A 16,607-nucleotide genomic window follows, 5' to 3' on the forward strand; every position below is an offset into this window, starting at 1 on the left:
CATTATCTTGATTTTCTCTTGAAAATATTACACACCAATCTGGATCCACAAACACAATTCATCTGTCGTTTGGAGGATATTGTCACCATGGCAAAGATGTGCAGTATATCGGGTGGCTGTAGCTCAGGTGGCAGAGCAGGTCAGCCACTAATCAGAAGGTCGGTGGTTCGATCCCAGGCTGCCTCCTGGCTATTGACAGGAGGCCCAAATATCCTTGGGCAAGATACTAACCCCATGTTTGCCTACTGGTGGTGGTCAGAGGGCCCGGTGGCGCCAGTGTCCGGCAGCCTCGCCTCTGTCAGTGCGCCCCAGGGCAGCTGTGGCTACAATGTAGCTGCCATCACCAGTGTGTGAATGTGTGTGTGAATGGGTGAATGACTGAATGTAGTGTGAAGCGCTTTGGGGCCTTTACGGACTAGAAAAGTGCTATACAAATGCAGGCCATATATGAATGTTCTTGTAGCCGGTTTAAAAGAAAAATATACATTTTATTTGTTCACCAACACCAAACAGGGAAAGTGTTGAAACTAAAAAAGGGAAAGCTTTTTTTCCTCTCTCTTTGAGACAAGTAGCCCTCCAACAGGTGCTCTGCTGCCTCACCCTTCACACACACAAAGCTCTGCGCACATGTGTGTTGTCACACCGCTGCCTGTAAGTGCTGAGAGCCCAGCTGTCTATTTGTAATGCCAGTTTCCCCCACACCCAGACCCCCACCCTTGGCCCCTCCCTTCATGGGATACACCCGCTCTGATTTCATGCAGTTTCCTTAAGCAGGACTGTATGTGGACAGAAAGGGGGTGCAGGCTTATGCAGCTAGCACCCCTCCGAACTTGATCCAGGCACTAGTGTAGAATCCCAATTCCTGCACCCCACCGTCCAGTCTCCCCATTACCACAAATACTTCGAAACCAAATACCCCTGAACCAACTCCACCTGGCATGGCCCCCTAACAACCATCTCGCTCACCACTTGCTCTCCACCCTTGGCTCAGTCTGCGCACACATCCAGTTCACATAAACAAATCATGAGAGCTGGACGAGCTTCAGCCTGGATAAATATTTCTGTAGCAGTTAATTAGGTAGAACTGATCCTATCTCAACGAGGTGGAGTCCCTCTCACAATCCGCCTCCTCTCTCATCTTTCTTCACTGAATCCCCCTCAGAGGTATATTTAGACCGGTCACCACCAGGCTCACCCCTGCACCCAAATCAGTCGATCTCTCTGCACACATGCTGTCAAGACACACATTCACTCTTGCTCCGCTGCTGTCAACTGCAATTAAGGTCATTTAGCTGCTCGGTGTGACAGATCACTTGGCACACGGGACACGTCTAGTGGTGGTTTTTAGAACTGCATGTCTGTTTATAAAGTTGTATAATCTCATGTCACCTCATCACCCCTGCAATCTTCCTCTCTGTGATGATGGTTTTACATAAAACACTGCTGTGAAATTATGTATTGTCATTGGGTTCTCTAATTCATAAACCATCCTCCACACTTTACTTTCTGCTTGTATGTACTAAGCACTTTGAACATTTGTCAGGTTCACATGGTATACACGCACATGTCTGTCTCTTCCCAGATGCCGGTGTGTTCCTACTTCCTGAAGGGCATCTGTAACAACAGTGACTGTCCCTACAGTCATGTCTACGTGTCCCGCAAAGCTGAAGTGTGCCAAGACTTTGTAAAAGGTTACTGTCCTGAGGGAGAGAAGGTAAAAACTCAAACAAATGCACAAAAACATTTTTAATTTGTTAAAGGGCATTAGATTTTACAGACTCTATGCCACAGTTTGTTTATGATCGCAGCAGGTTCTATCATGATAGTGTGTTGTAATCTATAGATTTTACACAGAGCTTTTTAAACCCATGTCCACATGGTGTAGGTCTCTGCTGCACACTGCACATGGAGCAGCATCACAAATGTGTAAAACAACATAATTTGCACTTGTGCTGTTCATTAGTCCCTGCAGTCGAAATGACAGAAGTCAAAATAGACAAAAAGCTTCTTTCGGAGTGAAAATGAGTGTTTAAAAACTCCTCACTCCAGCCACCATGTATGCTTTTGGGATCTCTGATGTTTTTTGTCAATGTGTCACTTTCTTCACGGTGAACTTGGCTGTTTCTCTTTTCTGTTTAAGCTAATTTTTGAATTAAGTAATCAGAATTGAGTCTGGATTTGGCGTTACTGCCATCATTCTGCTTTTTGCATTCAGACTACACTGATAGAATTTGCTCAGTGGGTAAGCATGGATTCATGCTGAGTTAACTTCTCAAATTTAGATGTGAAGGTGACGTCTGTTTTAAAGCCATGACTGCCTGACCAGATTTAGCTAGGAAAACAACATCCATGAATGTCCGGTGCTTGGGGGTTATTTCCTGTCACTTTTGTACTTTCTCACTCTTCATTGGTTGAGCTGGATGTTGTAGGGACACCTTTTGGCCGGTTATCAGTGCAGGTGAGATTAGAGACACGTGCAATGATCAGTTGAAACTCACAGGTTTAACGTGGATCACGGTTAAACCTGTGAGTTTGGCTCTAAATTTGGTTTCAGTCCTGCACTGACGCTGTGATCTGATTTCAGAGTTCTTTCTTTAAGCTGTGCTCCTCAATTTGAGCATACGGATTATATAACATGTATAAAGTTTCCCTGAACTTAAGGCATAGGTAAACAAGTGGTTCCACCCCCACCCCTGAACACACACACAGAAACGCACATGTACACACTGACACACAGGCAGGAACAGCTGCAGGGGGTGGTGGTCCATAATGGCATAACTGTAGTGTCTGAGTGACACATTGAGGGTCTGATGGGTAAGAAAACCACTTCCACTGAACTCACGATCCTTAAGTCACCACACGCACTTGCTGCCCGCGTGTCAACCTCAAACACACCCTCCACTCCTGCCCCCACCCCACCACCTCCCACCCCACCCTTGTGTTTTTGCATCCATCTCTGGCTCCCTTCTCTTCGTTGTGCTTATTTTTGAGTGTGAAACAGATGCTTTTTCACACTGTCAGACCTCATTTAAATATTGCATGGGGAAATGAGGATATAGAAAACAAAAGGGATATTAATATTTATTCTATTAGCTGAAGTGCTTAGGTCTGTGATTTTCCCCTGTGTGTGTTTGTGCCTGAGTGCGTGTGTGTGTGTTTATAGAGCGGTGCGCTGCGATGCTCTGGCGGCTCTATGATGGATAGCAGGCAGTAATTATAGATGGGAAAACTGCTGAGGATGGCACTATGGGCCAGGCAGGCAGACACTTCAGCATCTCAGGGGTTAAGTCTGCTCCTGTCCTCCATCCTCCATCCTCCTCCCCCTTCCTCATCCTTCTCCTCGTAGACCCACTACCATCCTGTATCATCCCAGTGTTGTCTCATGTGCACCCCCTTTGCAGCTCTTTCTCTGCTTTCCTAAATTTCTCCACTGCATCTTACTCCCTGAATTAAATTTTTAGTTGGCTGTAGCTCCTTCATGAGGTCTATCTTCTTCCAGGTTTCGTAACACATGAAACTCACAGTCACCTGTGATTGTTGGCCGTGGCCAGTCATCCATAGTTTTTGGAAGATTGGCTAAATAGTTGGCTTTCATAGGCTCTTCTCTGCTTCAGGTGGTTGAAACAGCATCTGAGCCAGTGTGCAGCAGAGAGCTGTCTGAGCTGCTGTTTGGCCTCATGATAACGAAAGTGAATTGAGCCTTTTTATATGCACCTTCTTCCCACCAGCGGGGGAAAAACTGTATATACACTATTGGTTTGCTCTCACCTTCAGTCTTTCCTTGTCTGTTCAAGTGAAAATAAAAATAAATATAGGAGATAAAGAGGAAAACAGAGAAAAAGTAGATATAAAATGTAGAAAATGATGAAAAAGTTAAGGGAACAAGCCCATAAAGATGAACGAACATAACTGATTTGACTTTGGTTACCAGTCAGGATCATGTTCTGTCTGTCCTCTCTGAATTCATCATTCAGGATGAGATTGTTGATACAGAGTTCCTCTGTTCAATGATAAAACATCTTGAAGTTTGCTGTGTGTCAGCACACCTGGGTATGGGCCAGGACAGAGCCCAGTGAAAATACTAATCTCTAACATTATTTGGCTACTGGAAAACAGACTTTGCTCAAAAACTGCTCGAGGTTCAGTTTTCTTTTGTAGTTTGCTGCAAGACTTCATGTGGTTTGTTACTAATCTGCTACACAGAACCTGACTGAGTCCATCTTAATAACTCAATAACTCAAAATGTTAGAAATATTCCAGTGTTAGAAAATCAGCACTGCTCAGGGTTAGCCATTGTTAATCTTCAAAACTGACTAGGTTACTTTTAAACATATAACACTGTCAACAGTGTTAATTTAACACTCAACAGTGTTGTGTTTAACACTCAGAGGAGTGGACCCATATAGACACTCTCTAGTGTTAATTTAACACTGGAGATTTTGCTGTGTAGAGGTATATCCAGGGTCAACACTTCGGTTTGAGCTCCTTGATGCACGGCCTGAGAGAAAGTTGGTTTAGTGTGTGTATTTGGGCCCTATGCAGCTGCTTTAGAGAGCACAGCCTCTCTCACTGTGCGTTGTCTGTCTTGGGCTTCTAGTGGCGATGTTGTGTTGGTCTTTGAAATTGGGCCACGCTCCAAACTTTAACAACCCATTTTTTCTTGTACTGTGATATCCTGAATTTTGTTTTTCGTTAGTAAAAACTCAAAGGTTTGTCTTGATGCAGTTGTGCTGTTTATATAGTTTATACGGAGATAAGTTCTGGTCTTGGAGGACTCGCTTGAATTTCACATCCTTGCCAAATCCTGACACCAAGTGACCAGATATTCCTAAAGATGTCGGAGCAGCTTTTATTTCCTCCTATCTAAATGATCATTTTGTAAATTAGTGAGCATCAAGAATGTTTGCTGTACATAAACGATAAACTAATCACAGGCAAAAGGATCTTAGAATTGTTCCCAACAAGTGAAGCCAGGTTCCCTTTTTATTGCTAAAATTCGATGCAACAGGAGCGCTTTGCTCGTTCGTAAACCTAAGAATTCTGCATCGGCACTCGCACTGCATTATTGAAATAAATTAGGAGGATAGTAATGTCGATCTGATCACAGCCTGAAGTGTAGCGACATGGTAAATTCCTCCTTTTTCTCCCTTTTTCAGTTTGTAATCTTAGTAATATGTCAACCTGTGCTCAATTATTGTTCTCTTCCATTCACTGTAAGTTGCTCTCAACGATTGTTGGCTTAATGCCCAAGTTGTAAATGCATATGATATCCTCTTTTTTCATTTTACTGTCTTTTCCATCTCCCACCCTCCCTCCCTTCTTCTCTTTCTTGCTTCTTTTGCGCCTTCTTTCAGTCTCTTGGTAAATGTGCTGACTCTTCCTGGTTTTGGCCCAGCAGAGAGCTCTCTAATAGGCCCCAGAGACATCCCAGCATTCCTTAAATCAAGTGGAAAATTGTTAACTTGGTGTGGGATAAAGATGTTCTGTCCACTTTAGCTCTTTTCTCCCATTTCGTCTCTTACTCTCTCTCTCTCTTTCTTTCTCGCTCTTTCTGTCTTTTTATGAAAATGAGGATGTATGGAGCTTCAGGAAAGACGAGTGAGCTTTTAGAGTCCATTTCTCTGACACTTTGTTTCAATACAACTACCTCCCTGTTTTAACTCTTCAGTTTTAACACAGCCTAGTCCTGAGGACTCTGTCCTCTTTCTAAATTGATAGATACGTGGCAGTTTTAAGAACTTTGATAATAGGGTTGCGAGCACATGCTGGGAGAAGTTGATGTATGTGACAGAGACATGATCCTTTTATCACATACATTGTGTATTTAGATGTGCAGAGTGTGCAGAGTTTCCCGTCTCTGCATAGCTGTCTGTCAGTTGTCAGGACTGATCCTAGCTTTCTTCCAAATTGTTTTATATAAGCAATATGACAGAAAGTTAGAAGGCAATGTAAAATGTAAAACACAACACAATGCTATAATCCAAAAATCATTAAAGTCCTGTTTTTCATTCTAACTGATGAAAAAAACAATACATCAATTTGATAAAAAATTGAATTATTTTTGAAAAATATAATATATTTCAAATATGAGACCAGCAACACATTTTTTAAAAAAACATGCGAGCAAAGGGAAAACAAAAGAAAACCAGTTATCCCTTTGCACAACTGGTTATTGTATAATTATTTTCTGTCCATCCGTCTATTTTCTCCCTCTTATTCACTGCAGTCGCAGTGGTGCTGGAGCCATCCCAGCTGTTACAGGGCAAGAAGCAGGGTACATCCTTGAGAGGTCACTAGTCTGTGGCAGGCCTAGAGTATTGAGACAGACAAGCATTCACACTCACACCTAGAGCCAATTTAGAATCACCATTCAACCTAACATGCATGTCTTCAGACTATTGGAGGAAACCGGAGTACTTGGAGAGAATCCACGCTGGCACAGGGAGACCCTTGTCCTGCCCAGGACCCTTTGATTGTAAGGCAACAGTGCTAGCCGCTGTGCCACCCTGTGTAATTATCAAAAGGAAAATATCAAATGTAATTCAGATTAGTGGGTAACAGTTCAAAGCTTTGAACTGTCACCCCTTGAAAACATTTAGTAACTTGCCAAATTAAAAACATCATGAAGCAAGCTCTGAAATGTTGAGACACTGTAGTCTTTAAAAGAGGAGATGCAGCGCAGTAGTAAATATGTCCATGTTTCAACTTTTTTTTCAAACCTCTTTTTAGCATCTAAAACAAATGGAGCGCATTGATTTTTTTTTTTTTTTTAAATACAATTTATAGTTTTGACATTAGACATTAGATTTGTTCTTTCTGTAAATGCAAATCATTTCATTTTGTTTTTATTTACATTTTAAATAGTGTTAGAACAGCACTGAGCACTTTATCCGCTACCAAACTTTCTGAAAAATATTTGCTCCAATTTGATGTCACAAGACTCATCCATTATCAATGTTGAACTGAAAACATGACCTTTATTTGTGTTAGGTAACTTTTGTCTCTTATAAACCAACTGTTTGCCAAATAGTGACAATTATATTTGTTTTGGGACTAATAAAGTCTTTTAAAAACACAAATAGTATGCTTAAAAAAGTGCATAACAATGTGCTTTTTGCAGCTACCATCTGCTTTAAGTTTTTATAAAGCAGAGACTTGTTAAATTTGGAGAGCATTAAAGCAAGTCTGTGATTAGTCAGGCAGTTTACCTGCTCGGTTCATGCTCAGCTTAATGCACAGCATCGCTACAAACAAAGCTGTGGAAGTGTAAGAGAAGTTTGTGGTTTTGCAAGGCTTGTGAAGACTTGCCAGTGTTTCCGTCCATTTTGGTAATTTACGTCAAGTGAAAATGCAAAAGAAAATCTGTCAAAGTCTGAAAATCTAGTGATTTGTATTTTATAGTAGTATAACTTGAATCTCTTTATGATTGCAGAATTGTTTCAGTACCAGTAAAAATGAGCTGAATCTATTAAAATGATGCCTTGTGGTACATCATAACAGGAGACCTGTTAGGTTTCATGGTGGCGTCATGCACCAAATGGGAATCGTCATTATGGGCCCCAGTAGAGGACCTGATTAGTTTAGAGAAGTGTGACAAAACCGCAGCCCTATAAGATGATCCAGGGAAACATTTGACAGCAAGCTGATCCTGGGCCGTCCTGGCACCAAGGGGTGCAGGAACATCAGTGTGAGGATGGTGAGAGGAGCTCTGATGGCAGCAAGTCAGGGCCACTGGGCTCCAGAGAGAGTTGACCAAGAGTCCACAGTGTTCTTGGAAAATCGATCCTGAGATCCCTCACCCCTACACACACACAGACACACCAACCCTTGGTACACGCTATTTCTGGTGTGCTTCCCAGTCCTGCACTCGTCATCCCTCCACAGATGCGCACAAACACACATGCGCGCGCTCCCTGCAGCCTGTACCCCAGAGTGAATATAATTAGCTTTTCTGACAGGTGGGAGGGATCGGATCTCGTGGAGAATGAAGCTACCAATTTACACCCGTATTACACTGTCATACACACTCACTTGCAAACATGCATCGCTCTCTCTTGCACACTACTCCCCAGAATGACCCACTTTCTCAGCTTGCATGTAAAAAGAGACGGGTGGCACAGACATAGTCTCTTTAAAAGAGGTAACTTACAAAGGAGGGTCATATAAAGCACCTAATCAGGAGGTGGGCCTCACTTTTACCACTTAAAATCCTGTCATAGGCCTGTTCAGTATATGTGAAATCAGCTGACTACTCAGAAATGGATTTCTGTCTTTTACGGTTTCCTTTCAGATCTTAAGATTGAGCCATTAAAATGACTAAAATGCTGTGCGGGTCTTCATGAAGCAGTCTTTAATTACATCTCAAATAAAGTGTCATCTCTTACTGTGTTTTTATACTGGTGCTGATAGTAACTTCAATACCACTACACATACAGAACAGTGTTGTTTAATATTCCAAGCTGCCAAAACCGAGTTTCATAATGTTCTAGATTAGTAAAATTTTGTATCACATCATGAAGAAAAATAAACTATGGTCAGAAATTCATTACCATCCTCCAATAAGTGAAAGTCTTTGATACTTAAACTATACCAGTCTGCCCCTTTATTTATGCCACCTGCCTGAAATTGTGCAAGTCCCTCGCATGCTGCCAGAAAGCAAACTGACTTGTTGGGCATTGACCCCTGAAATCTTTGAGGGGTCCTGTGGTTTCTGGCACCAGTAACATAGGAGCAGATCTCTGGGAGGACTGCGTGGTGTGTGTGGTTCCTGGATTTGAGATTTTTTGGGTGTAGAGTGTTTCTCTAAGAGACTTGAACCTGAGGAGTTAGAACGTGTGGCCCATCCCAGACAAACTCAAAACAAAAACACCCCCTTAAATAAGTGGTTGCATTATGCAGTACAATCTCAAGATTGATGACTGTAGTGACAAGCATGACAGTAGTCAGCGTAATATGAATATTTAACATGTCTCTTATGTGGACAGACAGACTTAAACAAATAAAGGTACACTAGGTCACATGTTTTATAGATGTTAGACATTAATCCACTCATATTGACCATATTTGTGATGACACAAGTTGTCACTTTCTTCATGTCTGCAGTGAAACTACAAACCTGATTGTGTGTGTGTTTTATTATCACCAGTGTAAGAAGAAACACACTCTAGTGTGTCCAGACTTCTCTAAGACGGGCTCCTGCCCACATGGCTCACGCTGTAAGTTGCAGCACCGCCAACGAGTCAAACGCCGCGCCAGCAACAGTGTGACCCCTCCAGCTAAGAAAGCACGCACCAAGGATCCTCTGAAGAGGTCTAAAATTTAAATCGATCTTTATCATGACTTGTAAAACTTTGGTCATGTGACTAATTATGTTATGTTTTGTTTTGTTGGCTTTTCCCCCCCTTCTGTCAGACCCCATCTGTCTGTTGTGATGCCACAGGATTCTCAAGCATCACTGGGGATGCCCTCCACAGGTTCGTTGGTGCTGCCCTCATTTATCTCCCTCTCCAGCTCTCCAGAGGAGGCAGATGCACCAGACACGCTTCCTACTGATGCAGTGCAAGTCAAAGGTATAAGCATCAACAACAAAACCCAGAGAGCAATGGTCACATAAGTTAACATAGTGCACTGTATGGACAAAAAATACCGGGTTACCTTCATATTACAACTACAGGAGCTGCTCAGCCAAAGAAACAGATGTCACGAATCCCTCAGTTCAGTTTTTGTCGTTTGTAGTTATTAAATCAGCAGAGAGTCAGTGACTTTTACAACTCAGCACTCTGAAACCCCGCTCTGTAACTTTACGTAGTGTTAGACTTCCTGTGGTTCATTAACACTTCACAATTAAACTGCTTACAGCTGATCGTGAGATATCTTGGAGAGAAGACATGTCATGACCTGACTTGTTGCAATGGTGGCACCCTATTACAGTATCAGAACAACCTGTTCTTTCACAAATGTTTGTAAGGGCAGACTGCGTGGCTAGGTGCTTGATTTTATACACCTGTGGCAATGGGACTCAATTCAACGAACACCTGAATTCAAACATTAAGAGGTTTGGTAGAGAAACACATACAGTCTGACTGATGATTATTGAGAAGCCAGAAGGGACAAGAATAACCTTCTGGCTCTAATAATGCAGTCATTGCTGCATTATTTTTGCTTATTTGCTTTTTATACAGTAGCAAAGATTTTGCACTATAAATTAATGAGTAAAGGTGCATAGGTCTCAGTAAGCACTTAAGTCTTTTTTTTTTTAGACAGTTGGACGCAGTTTTTGGAATTTTGTCTCTGTATACCACCTTGATTGTTTTTCGTCAAATAATTAAGATGCAGTTGAATTGCAGTCCCTAGTTCCAGAGGTTCAATTGTAACTGAATAACTGATGGACAAACAGTTTCATGGAGTCCTATTCTGTCATTATCTCGTGGCAAACTGAGCAGATTAAATATCTGGAATTTAGGGAGGTGCTTATTGTCTTTCCCCTCACTTAGCGTTAAACTGCTGCAGTGCAAGCTGGAGGTCACCACCTCATGAAGCTAATCAGAATCAGCATATTTTATTAATCCCTAAGAAAATTATTTGGGTTACAAAGAACCATATCAACTATAAAAAGCAGAGGCCATCAGAGATAAAGTCTACCACCTGGCTATGCAGGGCTCTAGACTAACCTTTTGCCACGTTTGCACTGGCGCACCAGTACAAAAGTTAGGCGCACCCGAATTTTTAACCCGCATCACTTAACACCGCAGTTTTACATGTGCACTTTTTAAGGGGGGAAACTGCTGTCCATACAGACAATATTGATTTGTAAAGGATTAACTAACAATCTTGTCAACACAAAGTTCTTTATTTGGAGCACAGCTCTACAAGAAAGATAAGTTACTGAAAAAGTGCTTGTGCTTAAAGTGTTTTGGCATTCTTTGACAATATTGTAGGCAATGTTAAATTTAATCATCACATCGGCCTCCTGTTACGACCTGTTTGGTGATTCGATTCAATTTTGCCTCAGACAGTCATAAGTATTATATTTCTGATCATCTATCAGTACTGACACTGTGAGACTTCATCAGAGGTGTGAGCATCACAGCAGATGCCTTTGTGTCAAAGTAACTGAGGATAAAACAGAAAAACATGAATCAGATTTTCCTGGCCTGGCTTTTTATAGCAGATAACCTTAAAAATATTCTGCAATTTTGCATAATTTTAAAAAGTATAAATTTCTTCAGTATTGAACAGCAGAAATTAGGCTCTCTTGCACGAGGTTATTTGAGTTCTAAAAATATATATATAGACTGCGGCCGACAGCGCTGTAAACAACGGTAGACTGGTGTGTAATAAGCGAATGAATAATGCTGTTTTGCTTCATGGTGGAAGCAAAACAGCAGAAGTCAGAGGGAATTAATGACGACATTTATCAAATGTGAAGCACAGTTCGGATCTTCTTTTGCTGCTGGTTCAGTGAATTTTGGTTGGAGAGAGACAAAACCTGCAGCTCAGAATCTAGCGCAAAAAAGATGTAAACGCAAAGCCGACACATCAGAATCAGTGAGCTGTCGGCTTCCAGCCCCAAGGGCGTGTACGTGTACGTGCCATTGGGTGAGAAAACCGAGAAAGAGAAAGCTGATTCTGATGCGTCAGGTCCGCGCTCTGTGTTTACGTCTTTGTGCAGAATCTGCTTACCTGCTCTCATTTGCTGTTTGGTGGTTGTTGAAATAGTTTTGTGAGCGTTTCTGGCAAAATACATTAATATTTAAAAGTCGATTCAGGATTTAATGAATTGATATCGCTTTATTCAAGCTACTCATCTCCCTCTATCCACCTGCACTTTCTAACGTACACACAAAGGACTACAGAAATATCTGGACCACGGCCAATCAGAGAGGTCCCGCCGCTGACTATCTCTGATTGGTTTAGACCACGATAGAGGCATAATGTGTGTATGTTGTTGACCACACGGAGACTCGAACAGCTGTTGGTTGCACCGGTGCAACCTAGAATTTTTGTTAGTCGCACCATTGAAAAATTTGGTGGAATTTGTGATCAAATTGGTCGGACTCTAGAGCCCTGCTATTCCTAGATATTCTGCCAGTTAAAAATTCTGAACAGATTCAATGAAAAGGGGCAGCCTTAATGGAGTCCAAAACCCACTGGAAAGGAGTCCGACTCACTGCGGCTGTACAGGGGCCAAATGGTGCTTTATAACAAGCCAGATACACCATACTGCCGAAGTGCCTCCAGCGGATACTGCGATGTCCAAGTCAGTAAGATATATGTAGACTGTGCAAAGTCTCCTCAAAAGGATAAAGAGCTTGTCCAATGTCCAAAAACCCCTCATTGTTCCTCCTAAATCTGAGGTTCAACTAAAGGATGGACTGTCCTCTTGAACAGGGAAGCCATCATTCAAATCTGCTAATCCAGAGGCACCGCCTTAGATTTGTATGCAACGTTGCAGAGACATGTTATAGAAGACAGCCTCACAACATCCAGTGTCTTAGGGAATTGAGGGCGAATCTCATATACCTTCAGTTGAAGTCAGCCCCACTGTATACAGTGTGATTAGAGTGCTGCTTTTCACTCCTGACTCGTCTGACAGTTTGCCAGAATCACTTTGAGGTCAATCGAAAGCCTCGTTCCATTGAAGTTTTTGCTTAAGGTACTTCCAGAGCAGCCGCCCCCTTATCCTACCAGTACCTATTAGTTGCTTCTGGAGTCCCGCAGGCAAACAAAGTTCAATCACATATCGTTTGAAAAGCAAGGTGGTGTACAGAGGCAAAACTGCAAAATGTGCCATCGTCCAAATACTTCTGATCCCATCTTTATGACCTATCTGAACTCAAAGCTTCTACACACTGGTGTCCTGAATTGTCTTTTATTAATAGTTGTCCAGTCATGTTCTGCTACAGTGATGTGCACACAATAATGTTTCATTCAATGTTGTGGGGATCAACGTTTTTCCACTTGTAGATAATCTGGTAGATTTTTTTTACAACCATAGATTCTGAGAGTCATTGTTACTTCATATCTCCAAATGTGGTAGAATGTTTAAATTAGCAGTCATGGCAAAAGGTAAGGTGTCATAGAATATTCCTTAAGAGGACTAACTGCGATTCATTTGGTGTAAAAGTGCTGACATAGAGGTGTATTGTCCACAGATGCTTTGTAGGAGGTTCTTTTTTGTCATGAATACATCCTTGCTTAATTCGTGGGACTGGGGAGTGGTGGTCTGTCTGAGCTGTAGACAGATAATAATGATCAGGAGGTGAGCTTTAGAGTGTGTCTGGTGACGCTCAGTGGAGGAGTAATAATGCTCAGAGGACAGAGGTAATAATATTTCAGTTTATGGCTGGATGGCACAGCTGAGCTCTCTGTTGACAGACTTGAAAGATAGTGGATTAGGACAGAGGCCATCCCATCCCCCTCCCTTGCTTTCACCAGGCTTCACCCATCCACCTGCCCCTGCCTGCTAAACATACACACACTCACCAACTGGTTGTCACTTCCAGTGCAGCATTTGTTTGCATCTAACATCTGTGTTCACCCTGTTTGACCACACATTCCACAAATCTATCTTTTCACATAGTTTGTGTTATGATTTCACTAATTTTGTCTGATGATTTAAACAAGTAAAAGGCAATGGATAATTAAGAGTGACGGCAAAAATGACTGAAATTAGAATTGGACAGTTGGATAGTCCCCTTTCTCTAAGTATCCATTTAAAAATGACATTTTCTCCTTGATAAAGTCATTATGCTAAAGAGTAGTTCAAGTCATACAGAACCAGTCACGACTCTTAATATCAATGAGGCAGTTTTCTACTAAACAGTAGAAAACCACCATTTTTCTACTGTATATAATCTTAATATCACTCACTGCAATTCTAACTCAGCTATTCTCACTGAAGGCATGAAAAACTTTTTTGTCACTTTCACAGTGCGAGAAAACTGCTAAAAAGTTAGCTAAGCACACTGTGGAAAAAATATGTAAAGTCTGTGTGCCACATGAAGACTTTACTTAGTCCAGTATGTTTAGAAATGTATGTCTTGATTTTTTTAACTCTTACTTTTTGAATGTATGATGACAAAATGATGTTTCCATCAGTAAGTCATTCAAGAAAGCCTAAGAAAGGTACTGCATACTCATTTTATCAAATATAATCAAGCAACCCAGTTCATGCATAATGTGGAGACCATTTTCAGCCTTGGCACAGGTACGCCGTCTCAGACTGCTCTTGCTGCCAGTTTTGATTAGCTGTTCATCATTTCATTGACTAAAGGGCCAATAAAAGGAGAAGAGTCCTGCTTTTTGGGATTCTAATGGCATGTCAACTTATGTCAGTAACTTTCACAGCAGCTTGTTCCTATTCCTGCTGCATATTCATAAAGCTGGTGTTTTTCACCTGAGAGAGTCTGTTTCTCATAACCATCCATCCATTTTTTTTAAATAATATAGGATTACAGAGGGGACGGGGGTTGTCATAGTGCAAGATGCAGGGTGTATACCTTGGACTAACAAAGTCAGAGTACACTAACATGTCTGTGTACTCTGACTTTCTCCCACAGTCCACGGACATGCATCTTAGGTTACCTGGCAGTTCTAATTTCACCCCAGATTTGAGTGTGAATTACCTGTCCAAGGTGTACCCTGCGTCTTGCCCTGTGACAGCCCCTCAAATAACATACAGTTGCCACACAGAAAGGCCCCAGCCTCATCTTACTTGGAATCAAGCAGCACCTTTGACTGACCTGGGTCATCTTGACCTCTCACCCTATCCAGTAATACACAGTCCCAGTCCAAATATTTTTTAATAATAATCTTGCAGTAGACACTGACAGGTTTCAGCACGGCTGCAATTTTAAGATCTCAAAATAAGTAAAGTCACAACGACAAAGTTCTCAGGCAGTTGAGTATGAACTGAAGATTATAAGTTATGTAAAGGTTTTGTTTTTAAAGGGACTTTTGAAAACTTTTTGATTACTGCCTTCATATACAAGCGGTTTATATTTCCCGGTGATTAGTTACAATAAAGTTAGTTTAGGTGAATGAAAATGGTGGTGTAAGATGTTTTAAGATGGCTGTCAAGACATGATTTTCGAAGGACTTCAGTGAGCATGGAAAGAAGTGTTATCAGCTGGAAGTTTCTCCTTGCAGAGTTCCCTCACATTGTAAGAAACATGTAGAATTGTAGATTGAAGCGACTCAGAAACACCTGGAAACTAGAAATCAAAGGTGTTGTTTTGTTTTGCGCTATGAAGAACATTTTAGACTAGAGCTTTGTCCTGTGGGTGCCAGGAAAACACACACACACACAGACCATCACTGGCTCATCCGTCCACCCCCTCTGTCCAGTTGGTTTGTGCTCTTAAGTAATACTAATGACACACTGGTCTCTCACTAACACACTGCACCGCCCAGAGCCTCATTAAAGGTGGAACTGAGCCAAACAAGTTCCTCTTCACTTTGCATAAATTAGCTCAGATGCAATGTATCACTGCCAGGCTACACACACACACACACACACACACACACACACATATTCCCACCTACCTTCATTCATCGCTGTTGTACTGTTTCTATCTTCTTCCTCATTTGCTCATCAACTGAGATGTCATCACTCAATGTTTGAGCAGGATTCAACAGAGTCAGTTGCACATGAGCAAACACACAATTTGTCATTTTCTAACTGGACCTTTTTGTCATTTAATTTTTGCAAATACTCTTTTTTTCCTCCTAATCTTCAGGGTGTTTTTTTCTTCCACAGAGAAAAAACTGCAGATCAAGCCTCGTCTGTAAGATCACAGAAACCAGTGGGACTGGACACGAAAGGATTTTATCAGGTTTAGTGTTATGTGAGTTCTGAGCTCAGGCTTGTCCTGGCACATGTATCCATCTTGAATGAGTTCACTCAGGGCCTGAAAGTTTTATGCTTTTTGTCTATGAACATGTTTTGCATATCAGTTAGATGTTTACAATGCCAGTTTTGTAAAGAAATAAAGTATTAACTCTGAATGTGTGTTGTCAGTTGGTTTTTTTTGGTTATTTTTTTAATCTGAATCCGGATCTTTATCTTACAATCTAAAGCTCTTTGGGATGACTGTTGTTGTGAATTGACAAGCCAGAAATAAAACTGAATTGATTTGGAGTTGTGGTGTTGTGAAATGACCCTAGAGGGTTTGTGGGAGCTTGGCAGGTGGTGGCAACAAAAACGGTTTAAATTCTGGAGATGAGAAACATAAGCACACCTTCGCCACATTGTGTGCGCCTGTGTTTGGCTCCTAGCCACTATAGCTTTAACACATAAAGCAGAAAAGACACTTTCTCCATACACAGCGTCCATACACAGTAAATAAAGTCATGCTCAGGTCCTAGAGTGGCTGCACATCTGCAAGACACTTTGCAGCTCATCTCCACCCCAGCTCCTCCTTTCATGTAGTGCCTGACTTATCAAGGTTCAAGGTTCTTTATTCGTCCCATGCATAGTTATACAAGTAAAACACACAGTGAAATGTAACCTGACACGCTCCTCGACTTGTGCAAAAGCAGAGGGGGGGGGGATTATATATAATATATACATTAGGTAAATGTGCAGTAGTAGCATGTATGCAGCA

The 16,607-nt window shown here is 41.6% G+C and overlaps 1 protein-coding gene across 3 annotated transcripts in view; it reads left to right on the forward strand.

The window, feature by feature from the left end:
- zc3h3 (zinc finger CCCH-type containing 3) overlaps window positions 1–16,047 on the forward strand; it is an 87,304-nt gene extending 71,257 nt beyond the window's left edge. For 2 of the 3 annotated variants that reach the window (XM_042228285.1, XM_005944147.3), the window contains exons 9-11: window positions 1,583–1,714; window positions 9,146–9,309; window positions 9,412–11,703. In XM_042228285.1, coding sequence (XP_042084219.1) covers window positions 1,583–1,714; window positions 9,146–9,309; window positions 9,412–9,613 — 498 coding nt within the window. In that variant the 3' untranslated portion in view covers window positions 9,614–11,703. Of the gene's footprint in view, window positions 1–1,582; window positions 1,715–9,145; window positions 9,310–9,411; window positions 11,704–15,760 lie in introns of those variants that run through there. The other variant, XM_014340678.2, reaches the window with a different exon arrangement.
- The last annotated feature ends 560 nt before the right edge of the window (window positions 16,048–16,607 follow it).

Source organism: Haplochromis burtoni, unplaced genomic scaffold, assembly GCF_018398535.1.
Source record: "Haplochromis burtoni strain Fernald_Lab_line unplaced genomic scaffold, NCSU_Asbu1 Contig_316, whole genome shotgun sequence".
In the NCBI taxonomy this organism is placed as follows: Eukaryota; Metazoa; Chordata; class Actinopteri; order Cichliformes; family Cichlidae; genus Haplochromis; species Haplochromis burtoni.